The 15,886-nt window shown below is 34.8% G+C and overlaps 1 protein-coding gene across 4 annotated transcripts; it reads left to right on the top strand.

Moving 5' to 3' along the window:
* The first annotated feature begins 2,889 nt into the window (after positions 1–2,889).
* Positions 2,890–13,967, top strand: LOC136218656 (uncharacterized). Of its 4 annotated transcripts, none has more exons than XM_066005681.1 (10): positions 2,890–3,014; positions 3,133–3,395; positions 6,797–7,119; positions 7,414–7,539; positions 7,625–7,664; positions 9,284–9,366; positions 10,175–10,252; positions 10,346–10,399; positions 11,767–11,901; positions 12,083–13,967. In XM_066005681.1, exons 3-10 carry the CDS (start codon positions 6,811–6,813, stop codon positions 13,679–13,681), a joined length of 2,424 nt encoding a protein of 807 aa, XP_065861753.1. In that variant the 5' UTR covers positions 2,890–3,014; positions 3,133–3,395; positions 6,797–6,810; the 3' UTR covers positions 13,682–13,967. The 4 variants fall into 4 exon arrangements, with proteins under 4 accessions (XP_065861753.1, XP_065861754.1, XP_065861755.1 ...); XM_066005682.1 differs by having other exon boundaries at positions 6,786–7,119; XM_066005683.1 differs by having other exon boundaries at positions 6,782–7,119.
* The last annotated feature ends 1,919 nt before the right edge of the window (positions 13,968–15,886 follow it).

Raw genomic sequence — 15,886 nt, 5'->3', positions numbered from 1 at the left:
GGAAAGAGGTACTACTCAAGTTAGTGACTCAAGCGCTCCCAACTTTATGTATGATCATGTTTCTGTTACCTAAATCGATTTGTGATAAGCTACAGAAAATGATAAACTCCTTTTGGTGGGGTTCAAAGGAAGGAGGAAAAAAGAACATGCATTGGTTTGATTGGTCTAACTTGTGCCATAGAAAAGACCAATGCGGCATTGCCTTTCAAGATTTGCATTTATTCAATCAATCTTTGTTAGGTAAGCAAGGATGGAAGCTAATTCATTCCCCTCTCACTCTGGTTAGTAGAATGTTCAAAGTCATATATTATGCTACTAAGACTTTCATATCCTTTAAATAAGGAAATAACCCTAGTTATGTTTGGAGGAGTGCATGAGGTTCGCTTAATCTTCTTAATCTTCGAGTACTTTAGAGGGTGGGGAATCACACTACTATTTGAGTGTGGAAGGATCCTTAGGTCCAAATCTAGATAATTTTATAATAAATTCATATTGTGTTCTGAGACTTGAAAATATGATAGTATCAGAGTATTCATCCCAAGGTCAAGAGTATGGGGGACAGAAAAGGTTTACGGGTGCCTTAGTGAATAAGAAGCTATGAAATTTTATGTCATTATTCCCTATGTTCATGCAACGAAGGATATGCTGATTTGGAGTCACACAAAAAAAATGCAATTTTCAGCTCAAAGTCGGGATATCATGCTCTTGATAGGGCGTTACATTAAAGGGAACCAATTGACAGCAAGACATGTGCATGTCCCCTGGACTACATTTTATGTGGAATGACTGATGAGGAGAATCGACACCTGTTCGTGACATATTCCCTTGCAAGAGGCTGCTAGCAAATGACTAGTATAGACAAACCAATAGGTAACTTCACTGACACTGCAAACTGGTTTCTCTCCTATTATTATTCAGTTAGGTAGAAGGCCATAGTTCAAACTGTATGTGTACTGTTCACAATATGGAAGCAATAGAATAACCTTTTCTGGAATGGAGAAAATATTGGTGTAAGCCAATGCATCATGAGCACTCGATCCCTCCTCAAGGAATGGAGATCATATCGTCAACCTCAACCTCGACTTGGAGCATCATCAATGGCTGCTAGACCTTGATGGAAGAAACCGAGAAGTGGCTTCCTCAAATGTAATATAGATGACCTACTGAGAATCTATCTGGAATTGGGGTTGTGGTCTGGGATGAGTTTGGAGATTTCAAGTGTTGTAGCAGCAACGTTATTCAAGGGATCCTCGAACCAAAGTTCGTTTAGGCTCTTGCTTTGAGCTAGTCTTCTATGGATGTGCTCTAAGAACGTTACAAGATCTGAGTTTGAAACCGACACAAAGATCATCTCAAATGGAGCGAATGCCATCAATTTAGACTTATCCGACTTTGGGACTATAATACAAGACTGCATAAATAATAAGCTTTTTCAGTTTCTTATATCCCTTGTTTAATGAATGGTGCCGCTCATTTAGTTGCTCAGCAAGCTCATTCCATTGCTAACGAATATGTGTCTCATTGAACAACGATTTGGCTTGCTGATGTGATAGCTAAGGATAATAATCATGATTGATCAATAAATCTCCGTTTGCCTAAAAAAGTAAACCGAGTTCAATTAATTTAAAGGACAGACAAGTATTAATAGGAGTTTAAAACAATCTACTTAAATTAGAGTGAAAATACATATTAAAAACAATTAACCTTTTAAAACTATTTCTTTAAAAGGCAATGTACATGTCGAGTAAATTACATCTATGATACCTGAACTTTAACCTAGTTAACACTTTGATATCTACTTAAATCAGTTCAAAGAGGTGGCTGCGTTTCTAGGGATGGCTATGTTTGAGGAGGTGTCTGAGTTTGAGGGGGTAGATGTGTTTCAAGGGATGACCGTGTGTTGAGGAGGTGGTTGTGTAATTTGCCATTAATATAATCACGAACTATCTCAACAAAATATACTTCATAAGACTTATATGCCTTGTTACATTGTCTGTAACTATCTCCTCATATCCCGGAAAATCCACAAATCTTGAACCACATTTAACATGTATTCACATATTCTAAAGCTAAATCAATTCTCATGTAATGTAGACAACAATAGGTAATCAATGTTAGTTATCTCAATAACCTTTGTTATACCACCAACATATATCATGTCATCCTCACCCATCTCTCACTGTCCTCCACGATGAATTACTAATTTCACAAATTCATTCATTCTTGCAACCTATACACGACATTTAATGAAACACAACAAACAATAGTAATTCAATACACAACAAACACTATAATTTCATGAACATCAAACAATATAAACCACATAGGACAACAAACAAGAGTAATTTTATAGACATCAAATCAAACCCAACAAAAGTTACCCTTTCCATCAATAAATCAAATCCAATAAAAGTAATTAAAACACCATTCCCTTAAATTTAACTCTTTCCAAACCCAACAAAAATTGCTCTTTGAGAGATAAATGACTTAGGTCTTGTTCTTTTTGACTTAATTTCCGTATAAGTAAGACCTTGTTTGATAAAACACTTAATTACTTAAATTAAAATGTTAAACACTTATTTAATTTAAGTGCGTTTGATGACGGTTGTTTGTCCACCACTTAAATCAGTTAATTAAGTTAAAAATCACTTATTTTGATAAGTAAAAATATTTAATTTAATATTTTAAGTTAAACATTATCGACTAATATTTTTATAAGAGTTACATCATTCAGTTTTATCAAACAACATCTAAGTTAAGTTAAATTAAGTTAAGTTCAGTTCAGTAACATTCAGTTAAATTGAGTTAAGTTATGTTTGAAAATCCACAAAACAATAATTTTTATTTTGGTACTTTTCTCTTATTTTTGTTCCTATGATAACCCAACATTTATACTTATCCCTCTTGTAAAATACCAACACGGGTGAGATTTTTTTTTCTTAAGCAATTTAAGTTGAAGCCCTAATTCTGAAATCTCGTCGTCCTCGCCATTACACAATACCATTTTCAATCCGGTACACCGTCCTCCTCTGTGCCTCGCTCTCTATTTTATCTACCGTCGTTTTAATGCTTTGGTTTGCCATTCAAATAATCGTTTCTTGAAAGTGAAATTTCCTAATTTTTCTTCTACAGGCTTCTCACTCGCTCCATCATCCTTCTCAATCTGATACTGCCTCTCTTCTTATCGTTCTCGTCCACGCCTCCGTCTACCATAGATGACCAACTTCAACAGTTCCAATCATCGTTGTTAAGCGAATTTGAATTGATACTGCCACGACCAATCTCCTCATCTGCAACAACCTGCGATAGTTGAAGTCTTCATTCTTCAAGAGTCATCTAGCTGCTACTGTGCTACTTTTGCTGCTGTTAAAATTGATCAAATCATTGGTCTTCAGGTAGATTAGCAGTTTTCGGTTATACACTTTGATTTACAATTTTCATATGATATTCTCTTGGGTTTGGTTTCTGTTTTTTTGAATCGAGTTATTATGTCAAGTAAAAAGGAAGTATCATTATTCACTGAATTTGACAAAGTGGACGTTTCAACATTTTTGACATGTTCAATGCTAGACTAAGTAGCCTCAAGTGAAAACAGATTTCAGAATTACATAGCCACTGTAAGCCTTGGGAGGGAGGTTAATGGAAGTAATGGAATCTAAAATATACAGTAAAACCTCTATAAATTAATACTCGATAAATTAATAAACTCTTTAAAATAATAATTTCTTCTGGTCCCGACTTGGGCCAGTTCAAAAAAATGATCAATTTTAATAAATTAATAAGATAATAATTTTCTGGAACAACCCTCTATAATATTATTACCTCTATAAATTAATAATTTCTCAAATACATATGCGAAATATATATAGATATACATACCTGGAATAATTTAGCAAAATATGAATCTATAGTATTTTGTTTTTTCTTGAAATTTAAATCTAGTTGAATTTCATCTCTAATTACTCTCAGTGCATTTAAAAGTTCCGGTGTATCCTTATCAAATTGTAACAAAAAATTGTAAAGAGTGTATGATGCTATAATTGCTCCTTCTTGTGACTGGTTTCAAAAGTACCGAATCATCCTTAGCTTCATCCTCAATTGAATTTTGCATAACGTTCTACATAATTTCCTCTAAATTTTGGACTTGTGAGCATTCATTGTTTTCACCTGGATAATCCAATATTTGATTAACATTCATTTGATTGGGGTAACCAAGTTGACCAATCATTCGCTCAAGTCCATAAATGTCTTCTTCAGTGATTGCTTCCTCTAAATTTGTTGTGACAGATTCATCCCTTGTACGAATTTTGCAATGTTTGAAACAATTAGTAATTTAAAATTTATTTAAAAAAAAAAAATTAAAATCACTCTATAAATTAATAATTATTAATTTATCGATTAATTAATATCTCTATAAATTAATAAAATTTCATAGTCCCAACATTATTAATTTATAGAGGTTTTACTGTATTAGATTAACCTTCTTTGGGATTTTTTTTTTTTATTTTTTTTTTGCAGAGTAAATGAAGGTTAACAATGGTTAACATTTTACTCTCATTAAACTTTAACCTCCAAATTGACTTAACCGCAATAATGAAAACCTTTTAATGTTTAACTCTCATTTGCATTCAATAAACTCTCAAACAAGTTTAACTTTAAACCTTCATTTCCATCACTTCCAGTTCCCTTCCATTACCTCTTTTAACTCTCACCTCCATTAACATCCCAACTCCCAATCAAACGCTAAGTGTTCTACAACTAACAACAGTACTCTAAAAGAAAGAGAGAGGCATAACCAAACCATAGCTTTCGTTTGTCCAATGCCATGGACAGATATCTCTATAAGGAAATTTATTATTGAGCCTCTTTTGGATGTGAGACATTCTCATAATTCTTGAAAGCAGGGATTTGCCAAAAATAAATTAAATAGATACACTATATCTATTGTTAGAATGCGGATATGGGGACTGGGTATCACTGGTCTAGATTCAGTTGGACAGGTAGGTTAGATCAAGTGAGCTTGTTCTAGATGAATTACATCCATACATGTTTTTTATTAAGAATAATCAAAGTTCAAACACGATAGTTAAGTACATTATGTTATGTCTTCAGCATGCATATTCACTCCTTGTACTATTTCCCTATATCTTTGAGCTATTGTGTTTCTCATTTGGCTGCTGTATATTCGGTGTTTAAGCTCTATGTTTAACACTTTTAATTACTTCTATAATGTGATATATAATTTTGAAGATTGTAAGAATTGGTCTTTAACCAATCTATAAACATGTGTATTTTTTTATTTATTTATCTCATTCTGTCTCCAAATAAGGATAACCAGCTTGATGAAATTTCAGTATTTGATTATCAAAATGGACCGAAAATTAATATGATAAAATGAAATAAAAAAAAGCAACAAAAAAATTCAAAGAAATTTTAATAATGTAAAATAGATTTTTTTTTTTTTTTTTTTTCACTCAGCCCCTTTGCCCATGTATGTCTCTCTGCTTGCCTTAACGAAAGTGGCAGCAGCTTGCCTCAATCTGCTTAATCTTGCATTCATAGTTGTGAAAGGCGAAAGGCGGGCCGAGGCGAGAAGGGCAGAATATCGGCGACAAAAAAAATTAGAAAAACACAAAAAATAAAATCATAACTCAAATTGACTAGTTTTAACTTCTAAGTTGTAAAACACAAAATAAAACTTCAAATCCTAATAGCATATCGTCAAACAAACATCATCATCAATCCTAATAACACCTAATTCCAAAATAAAACCTAATTCCTAATGACATATCAAACAAACATCATCATCATCAATCCAAATCCTCATCATTTGAGCTCCCTGCCTTGACCTCCTGCACATACTTTCAACAAGGATCCGTTCTTTTTGTAGCTCTCAATGTATTAGAATTACCAATACTCATGATGAAAAGCCTGCAAAATTTGGGCAGCAAAACACTTAGAACTAATAACTAATAATAAACTTAACAAAACTAATAATAAACTTGCACAACACAACAAACAACTACTAATAAGCTTGTAAAACTTTCATAAAAATTTGAGCAGCATAACATTTAGAACAAGTCATACAAATTTGTGTTGCTTTGTTTGGAACAAAGTTGATGGGAAAAGAATGGTTAAGAAATGTGAATGGATAGAGGACCTAGAAGGTTAGGAGAAGCCATTGTTATTTTCTCCTATTGCTTTAATAATCAAAGGAACTTATGAGTGTTTCAGAAATGATATTTGAATTTGAGGTTAAAAGAAGGTAATAAAACTCTGAATATAATGTTTTAGTACTTTCTCCTTGTTCTAGAGGGATGTAATATGTGGGCCAGGTAAAATATTGAATCAAATTTTGTATTTCCTCGTATTTCGCTCACAAATAGGAGAGGTATTTGTTTTCCCAATTTCTACTCCTTTTTTCCCATTTGCATTTTCTCTAGCTTCTCGCAGCCTCTGTATTTTGTTATGGATCATTTTCGGGGTTACTGATTCAACTCCAAGGGGAGCAGTATGCTTAACATACATATTGCAGTTTCTTCTTTAAATGTGTGATGCATTCCTCTATTTCTCCTTGCCTTTATTTCAAGTGTTAATTTTTCACTCTGTTATACCTGCATTGATTTTGGTATTTGTATGTATTCCCCCAAGAGGCCAAGAGTTTATGTTTTGCCTTGTTATTATAACTTCTGCGAGTTTATATGGATTTTTTTTTTTTTTTTTTTTTTTTGTGGCAGTGAGTTTCTGAATTAAACCCTAAATTAAATCTAAAATTTGGTAGTTAGCTTGTGTTTAGGGTGTCTGGATAAGATGAGTGCTGAGGTGGACCAGGCATCTGCAGTTGAACCCCACAAGATTAAGATGTCTGCAAAAAATATTCCATCTGGTGCATCAACTTCTGGTCCAAAGGCCTCAATCTTTGCTGCAAAATCTGGATTTGTTATCCCAAAGAACAAACTTTCAGGTTCATTGATTCCCATCGTCAGAGCTGGTAAAAAGCCAGGAGGAAATGGTGCATCCAATGATGAAAGCACCAACCAGGTAATGAGGAAATCAAAGTGGGGACCAGATCCAACCCAAGATGCTGCAGTTAGAAGGGGAAGAGCCTTGGCTTATCAGGTAGATTTACTTGTTAGGAATACTAATATATCATCTTAATTTTGTACTATTTCCATCTCAAACTTACAATATTCATAGGTAAATTTCTTGGGTTTAATGAAGTATTTCAACTTTAAAATTGGGATTAATGCATTTATAGCCCCACTTTGTGGGAGGAACATATTGCTTAGATAGAAGCAATTGAAAATTTCCATTTCCCTGTGGGTGATAAGATGTTAGTGTCTTCCGTGTGAATGGCTCACATGGAAGCTTCCCGTTCCAGGTGCCTTTAAGTGATATACCAATTTTGGGCAGACTCGAATCGATCAAATCACGCAGCAGCTGATGTCAGGAATTCTAGAACCTGAAGAAACTCAAAGCTCTCAAGTAGTAGAACAGCCTGCTAATTCAAACATATCTGCTCCAGAAATTAACTTCAAGGTAAAGCACGTTGATTTATTCATTCCCCCTGTTTATGAAGAATACTCATGTTTGTGAGAACTTATGATATAATTTGTTGGTGAAGGTCTCAGAAATGTTGAAGCTGGAAAGGCGGGAGATTATAGGTATGCTTGAAAGTTGAAACTTTTTCTTAGTCGGATATTCCTCTGGGATAATACACCAGCAGTGTTCAAGCTTGAACTGGCTATCTGTATCTGTATGCATAGTTATTAAAAATGCGTTTGAGGCGCAAAAGGTGCCGGGTGACAAGCCTATTGCCTGTGAAGGCCAAAGGCTGGTGCTGTTCAGAAGGCGCTCGCTTGAGTGCGCGTTTGTGAGCTCGGCATGTTACATGAGTTGTGCCTGGGCGATTTTTTTTTTTTTAAAATTATTAAAACTTAGGGCAGAGGGCGAGCCTTGGCGCAACGGTAAACGTTGTTGTCGTGTGACCAAGAGGTCACAGGTTCGAGTCTTAGGAGCGGCCTCTTGTCAAATAAATTGGCAGGGGAAGGCTTGCCCCCATTACACCCTTGTGGTGGGACCCCTCCCCGGACCCTCGCTTAGCGGGGACGCGTAGTGCGACCGGGTCACCCTTTTTATTAAAGCTTAGGGCATATTTTAAGGGTTTCAGACTTTATACAAATAAGCAAAATGGAGGAGCTAATTAAGCTGTAAAGGAGAAGGGGAGAGGTTTCAGCTAGCAAAGTGGTGCATATGACTTGATAGAGCCATTATGGATTTGAGCAAAGGAAGAGAGGAGGAGGTTAACAAAAATAGTTGAGATATGTATTGGAGAGATGGTGCAAAAGAAGATAATATAATGTATGAGGAGAAAGAGGTGGTGGTTCAAGGGAAGAAGGAACTGAACCTTTTTGTTTTTATTAAGTATAATAGTAAGGCTGGGTAAAGAATCTAAGGCCACCAACTCCATTGTTAATAACATCTTCTAATGTTGTATCTTTTTAATGAAAATAAAATCAAATTTAGGATAAAATTAAGTTTAATAGTTAACTTAAGGATTTGATTCAACTCTATAATTTAGGGACGGGTCAAATTTGCCTCCAAAATTTTTAGGAATGGGGAAGATCAATTTTATTATTTTGTACAAAATGGCCCAATGTTGCTTCTATGATAGAAATCCTAGTTCAATTTTACTTCCACCATATGGATCCCAGTGCAATTTTATCCTTTTCAAAGTAAACACTGACAAGAAGAATTACCGATGGACTTATGTCTTCATTCTTTAGTGCGCCTTGCGTCGCTCATTTGTGCGCCTAGGCTCCTGGGATCCCCTTGCGCCTTGGTGCACATTGCACCTTTAATAACTATGTCTATATGAACCTTGTAAATTTTTGCAAGTGTCTAAACAGACTAACTATTGCTCAATTAGTGCATTTGGCTGGTTTATCTTACTGAATCGACTGTCTACAAAATTCTTAAGTGAAAATGTTTTCTTGGACGTATAGAAAAGACAAAGCAGGGTCAAGAGGAAGTAGACATATGAAAAAGGATTTTTTTCGTGCCCTTCATTTAGCTTGTAATTACATGTGCATGTTTTTTGTTCTCTCTTGTTGGTCAAACCAGACACTTTGTCAATATTATGCATTTTAATTTCTAAATAACCATTTGAAATGGAGCAAAATAAATATATGAATATTATTGCGTGAAAAGTTGAATCAAAGTTCCAGCGGTGCTTGTTTGTATTTATACTCTTGCAATATCTGGTTTTCTTTTTAATTTCCAGGTGAAATACTGAAACTGAATCCAAGCTTCAAGGCGCCACCAGATTATGAACCTTTATTGAAAGAGGCAACAGTTTCTATTCCTGTAGGTTGAGTTGCGCTGGCTTGGTTTCTATGTAACCTTTTCCTTAGTTGCTCTCATTGTAGAAAATTGATTTTGCTTTACGTTGAATACAAAATGTTTTTGGCAAGTTTGTGTATAATAAAAAGGAGGGCGAGCCTTGGCGCAACGGTAAAACGTTGTTGTCGTGTGACCAGAGGTCACGGGTTCGAGTCTTAGGAGCGGCCTCTTGCCAATTAAATTGGCAAGGGAAGGCTTGCCCCCAATACACCCTTGTGGTGGGACCCCTCCCCGGACCCTCGCTCAGCGGGGACACGTAATGCGACCGGGCCGCCCTTTTTTTTTTTTTTTGTGTATAATAAAAAGGAAAGATTGTTTTTCTTATAACCATCATGAAATGAAGATCAATATGAGAAATTTGGGTGGAAATTGTCAACCATGAGTTGTCAGAGTTTTCTGTTATCATTTGTTATTTTTTATTGATTACCAAGAACGTTAGATGTCTGTTTCTTTTGGTTTCTAGCATAATAATTCTTAGGATTTCAATGGTATAGTATAGGCAACTTCCAAGGAGAGCAAATAACTTAAATTTGGAATTGGTGTGCTTGAAACATGAATTAGGATGGAGTGGATGGCTTATGGAATTCACTATTTATGCATTAAGATTTCTCTATAAATGCTGCTGGATGCAAGTAGCTGTTCCGATTTTTCACATTCTGCTTATTACACTCTGATCTACATTCATGTTTTGGTTGTAAAGCTAATCTTTTTTACCTTTTGCACATAAAATTGATATTGACATTTTACAGTCATTTATATGTTGGCTGAGCAGGTCAAAGACCATCCTGGGTACAATTTTGTTGGTCTGATATTTGGGCCTGGCAGCGAGACTCAGAAGCGATTGGAAAAGGTTAGTTTGGCCAATAACCTGTAATTAAACAAGGGATATATTTTCTTTTCCCAGCTTTTTAGTGATTGATTTTATTTCTATTCTATGGGTCAGGAAACTAAAGCCAAAATTCAAGTATTTGGTACCAAAGCGAATACTGGAGAGAAGGTGAGTCACCTCCTTGTTGGGCAGTACTATACTAATCTACATACGATCTTTTTTGTTGGTTCTGCAACTTTTAATCGAGGCCTTGTTTAGTTAGAAATATTTTCTTTTGTCAGTTTTCTTTTCTTTTCCTGATTTTCCACTTTTCTTTTTTCCAAATGGAAAATTAATAATTTGAAAAACATGTTTTTTTTTTTTTTTATCTTAGTTTCCATTTACAAAATCTTGATTGAATTTTAATTTTTTGAATCACCATTAGATTGTAAAAATTTTTAAGTATAAATTTACATATACTTATATAAAAAAAAAAAGGGCGGTCCGGTCGCACTACGCGTCCCGCTGAGCGAGGGTCCGGGGAGGGGTCCCACCACAAGGGTGTACTGGGGGCAAGCCTTCCCCTGCCAATTTATTTGGCAAGAGGCCGCTCCTAAGACTCGAACCCGTGACCTCTTGGTCACACGACAACAACGTTTACCGTTGCGCCAAGGCTCGCCCTCTAAATTTACATATACTTATAATCAATTGAAAATTTGAAATAATGATTTAATTAAGTACAGTTGTATTGTAAATTTTTTTAAATTTAGATATGCATACAGTTTTATGAAAAATGTTAAAATATAGTTTATTTGAATTCAAAATATGAAATTATTGGCCACTTAATATTATGAAATGAGCTAGGAATACATATATGTTTGTTTGTGGAAGTAATTAGATATAAACAAAATAAAAAATGTCTGATTGATTCAATATATGTATCTGAGTGCGAAGGGGAAATTAAATTTAAAACTTGCATAATAATAATTTTTTTTTTTTTTTTTTTGTAAAATCATCATAATCAAATAAACATATAACAGTAATTATTTAGTCCTGTTATTATGCTTTTCTGCATATTATATATCAATAATATCATACATGATACATGATTCAAAAGAATTTATAATATGGAATGAAATTTTAATTAAAATCCTCTGCCACTTTATAAATATAGATATCCTTGAGGTTATTTTAAAATGTTTAACTAAAGAAAACTATAGTGATGTTACTGGGAGTTGAACACTTGAACTCGTCATCACTTGTTGGATTGGAAAACATGATAAACTCCTGTTTTCCAATACCTTCGATTTATATGTAAAGGTAGGGAACAACTTAGAGATTCTTTCAAGCATTAGAGTAAAACAAAAACAAAAACGAAAATTTCTTTTCCACTTTTCTATTTAGAGAAATTTTGTAACTAAACAATTAGTCACCTTTTCCAATTCAAATGTAGGTTAGAATAATTTTCTAGAAAACAGGCTTTGTTTCCACAACTATATCTGCAATTCCTTGACATGTAGATACTGGTCAAGTGAGTTATTTTAATCTTTTCTCAGGTTCAAATTTCTGCATCTAATGTGGGTGAAACCCAAGCTGCTTACAAGGAGTTGAATATCCATGTATCAGCTGACACATTTGAAAAAGTTGATGGAGCAGTTGCCCTCATTGAATTGCTAATTACCTCTGTATCGGTGCGTTTTAATATTGTGAAGATCAATGAAAGCTATATATTATTTGATTATCTGGAATTTACAGCCGAGCTCCATGTATTTTCAGTTATTTCTTTGTGTTGTCTGCTATCACTAGTCAGTATTATGACCATTGTAATTCTGAATAGGATGATGACTCATTACAGTTAGCTGTTCTATGTAGGAAAATTTAGCCGCTGGCAATAACCAAAACGCACTTAATCAAGATCACCTATCTGGTGAACAGGGAGGGGAGCAATCAGTGGTTGGACCAGCACAACCTCCTCTACAAGGTCAGTTTCAGTTTCAATTTCAAGGTCCAGGTTTCCCTGGAAACTATGTTCAAGCTTCAGGGCGTCTTTCTCCTGCCTTCAATCTAGTACAGAATTCAGCACCAATTCATAATAATTCTCTGCCTGTACACTCATCACCTTTGGATCCTTCATTTTATCGGTGTCAACCAAATTCAGCTTCTGGGTTTAATTCACTACTTCCTAGTACATCATTTCTTAACGCCAGGCCACAAATGCTAACACAAGTTCCATCTTATCCATATCCGCCAAGAAATTTTCACATGCCAGTTCCCCATCCTTCATCCGGTCGTATTCACATTTTGACTACGCATCCAAACATTGCCAGCCAGCCCCCACTATCACTGCCAGTTGCTGGGCCATTAATGTCATCATTGCCCCTGCCTGGGTCAGGTGTTCCACCAGGAGTGCCATCTGAAAGGCAGATGACCCCCATTGGAAGCTCTTCTGGATGGTCTGCATCTGTTCCCAGTGTTTCAGCATCCTTGGGTCAAGGTAACATGGGCCAGATGATTCCTCCAATGACCTCTCTGCAGGGGCCTCGGCCTACGACTCCACAGCCAGGTTTTATGCTATCCACACCACCCTCAAATATGCCAACATCTAATGCAGTTTCTTCTATATCATTTTCATCTGGTTCGTCAACTATGAGTTTTGCTTCTGTTCCAGCCCCTCAAGTGGGTTTTTCCTCTACACCTCAACCAAATAATTCTCCTCATATGGTCATGGCTGTGACACCTGAATCTCATGCACCAATAAACGTTTTATCTGGAACCATGCCAAATTCTTCAGTTATGACAACTGCATCACAACCGACTCTTCAGTCAGGAATCAGAGGATCTTTTCTGGGAAATACAGCAAATCCTACTCTCTTAAGACCACCAACCGTTAATGCTTCCAAGCTGCTGCATTCAGGTGTAGGAGACTTTACTTTTAAGCCTCATCCTCTGCAGAACCCAGCTTCAAATCCAAGGCCAATTAATCAGTCTGTGAATCAGGAGAATGCACTTCTGAGATCACTGATGCAAACACCATCATCTCAAGCACAAATTTTCAGGTTAGGTGTTCCTAATTTAATACCTTCGCCTGGTATACATGTATTCCCCAGGTCACAGGTCAATCTGATGGCACAAAATCAGGCTCATAGATCTGGTGCCTCCTTTGCTGGTACATCAGTTCCTTCTAGAGCCCTAGCATTTTCGAATGCAAGTCCAGTTATACCACCGCCAATTAGGAACTTCAACGCTGCCCCTCAACGGCCTGATTTGGCAGGTCCAGGGAATCATCCTCTGCACAATTATCCAGCTCCCATAAATCCATCAGGCAATATGTTTGCACCTAATCAACAATCCAGTAGGAACCCTTTTTCTGCATCTAATCCTGGAGGTGGTCAAATTTATGATCCATTCTCACCGACATCCGTTGCTGTCATGCCTCAACAGCAGTTAAATGGGTCAAAAACAGGTGACTGATCCGGTATATGATGGCCTCAGTTGGAGTGGAAGAAGTCTTCAGTGTATATGGGACCGACCTTTTAGAGTATGAATCTTAGATGAGGGTTTTCTACAACAATTTTCACGTCTCTTTGAAATGTATATCTTGACGAGATAATAGAGTTTAGTTTTGTTGACAGCTAATTCTAGTTGTCTAAATTCGCAAATGATTTGGAGTGGTTAAAATTAGCATTTGACAATTTCGTTGCTAGATTTTTCTCTCCATTTTCTCCAGTTGAAAATCAGAGGTAGCTCTCTTTTCTTACCATATATTTCACCACTATTTTATTATTGTCAAATATGGCAACAAGTCATCATATAAATTGGGAAAAGAAAAAAAATCAAAAGTTTGGATATTTAACTATTACCTAATTGGCTTAATACATTATTTGTCTCCTTAATTTGTCCAAAAAACTTGATTGGTCTCTTGAACTTTCAAAGTGTTCCGATAGCTTCCTGAACTTCATAAAATGTCCAGTTGGTTTCTTGAACTTGAGTAAAATGTAATCAATTAATTATTTGACTGTAGAAAAGTAAGTTGTATAATTTTTCACATGCAAGCTTACTTTTTTTTACAATCGAGATTAATTAATTACATTTTACGCAAGCTCAGGGTTAAGTGAATATTTTATGCAAATTCAAAGACTATCAGGATATTTTGAAAGTTCCGGATGTCAATCAATTTTTTTTTCTTTTTGTTGGGCAAGTACATTATGTATTAAGAGCATCCACAATTGGTATATTGAACCACTCAATATACCTCATTATATCATACTCTCCCATCGAAGAGTATGATACAAAAATGAAACTATCAACCGGTTGATCTGCATCAACCATGATAGCTCAACTTTTGCTGCCAATTGACAGCAAAATTTGAGCACTACATTTATTTATTTTTAATTTTTTTTAAACTTATTAAATACCATTACTTGGAGAGGGTTCTCCAGCCCTCTCCAACAGTAATGTCCTTTTTTTTAATTTTTTTTTTAAAAATTATTATACTTTATTGTTTTTAAACTTTTTTTAAAAATATATAAAATATTATTTTAATTACTACCCTAATTAATTACGAAGAAGAACCTCCTATCACGGTAATTTATATAAAAAATTATTGTTAATTTATAAAAAATATTATTGTTAATTTATATAAAAAATTATTTTGTTAGAAAATATATATCATTTTATGAGAAAATTAATTATTTAGTTTAGTAGTATGAAAAAAAAATGTGATTTAATAGTGGGTCCATGTGATTGAGTGATTCTAATGTTTAACCATTGGAAAAAGATAGTATGCTAGAATAAAAGTTTATTAAGTGGGGCTCACAAAAATGATATGACATATCTATTGAGTGGTTGTATGGTTTAACCATTGGAGATGCTTTAAGCCTACCTAATTTGATACTAAAATTTCCCTAGAGCACAATGATAAATGCTACACCATATTTATTAGGAAGAGAGATGAATGGGGTCACCGAGGGAACTCATCCCGTTGTCCCATAACTTTTTCTTAATAATATGCATTTATAACATTTGATTGTCATAAATATTCCATTAATATATTCTTTAAAAAATAATTTGTACTAGAGAAAGATTTTTTTTTATTCATATTATTTATTATTTTATGGGTTCAATATAATTTTTTTCTATTTTACCTCAATAAATGATTTTAGCATTAATTATTCTTTTTCTTATTTTAAGTTTTTAATGTACGAACAGTGTTGCAATTTAATGAATATTATGAAAAATAAAAATTATTAATAAAGAGAAAATGAAAGGTACTTTAATTTATTTTCTATACATTTAATAAATAGTAATAGAATTATGGGATTTCTGGTTATCGTTCTCCACCTATGTCGGGATCGCTCATTGAGAACACTTCGACGATCAAGTTTGTATAGAGAAGATATGCCAAAAATAATAAATAGTTAATGAGAGAGAGAAAGAGAGATTCAGCTCATTTACCATTGATGAAGTCCCCCTATTTATAGAGATTGGGTAATTGGTCTCATGACTAAATCTCTTGGACACTTGGTTAAGTGGGTCTGTTCATCACTAGGCCTTCCTTTTGTATTGGTTGGAATCAGTGGGTTTAGGCTATGAGCCCATATTCCTTATCAATTAGTCTTCCCCTCCTTTTATGGCATCAAAACCATTAGATTTGAGGTTCAAATAAGGATAGCAAGG

Source organism: Euphorbia lathyris, chromosome 2, assembly GCF_963576675.1.
Source record: "Euphorbia lathyris chromosome 2, ddEupLath1.1, whole genome shotgun sequence".
Taxonomy (NCBI): domain Eukaryota; kingdom Viridiplantae; phylum Streptophyta; class Magnoliopsida; order Malpighiales; family Euphorbiaceae; genus Euphorbia; species Euphorbia lathyris.
Note: the sequence above shows the minus strand (reverse complement) of the source record. Positions and strands in the feature narration are given on the sequence as shown.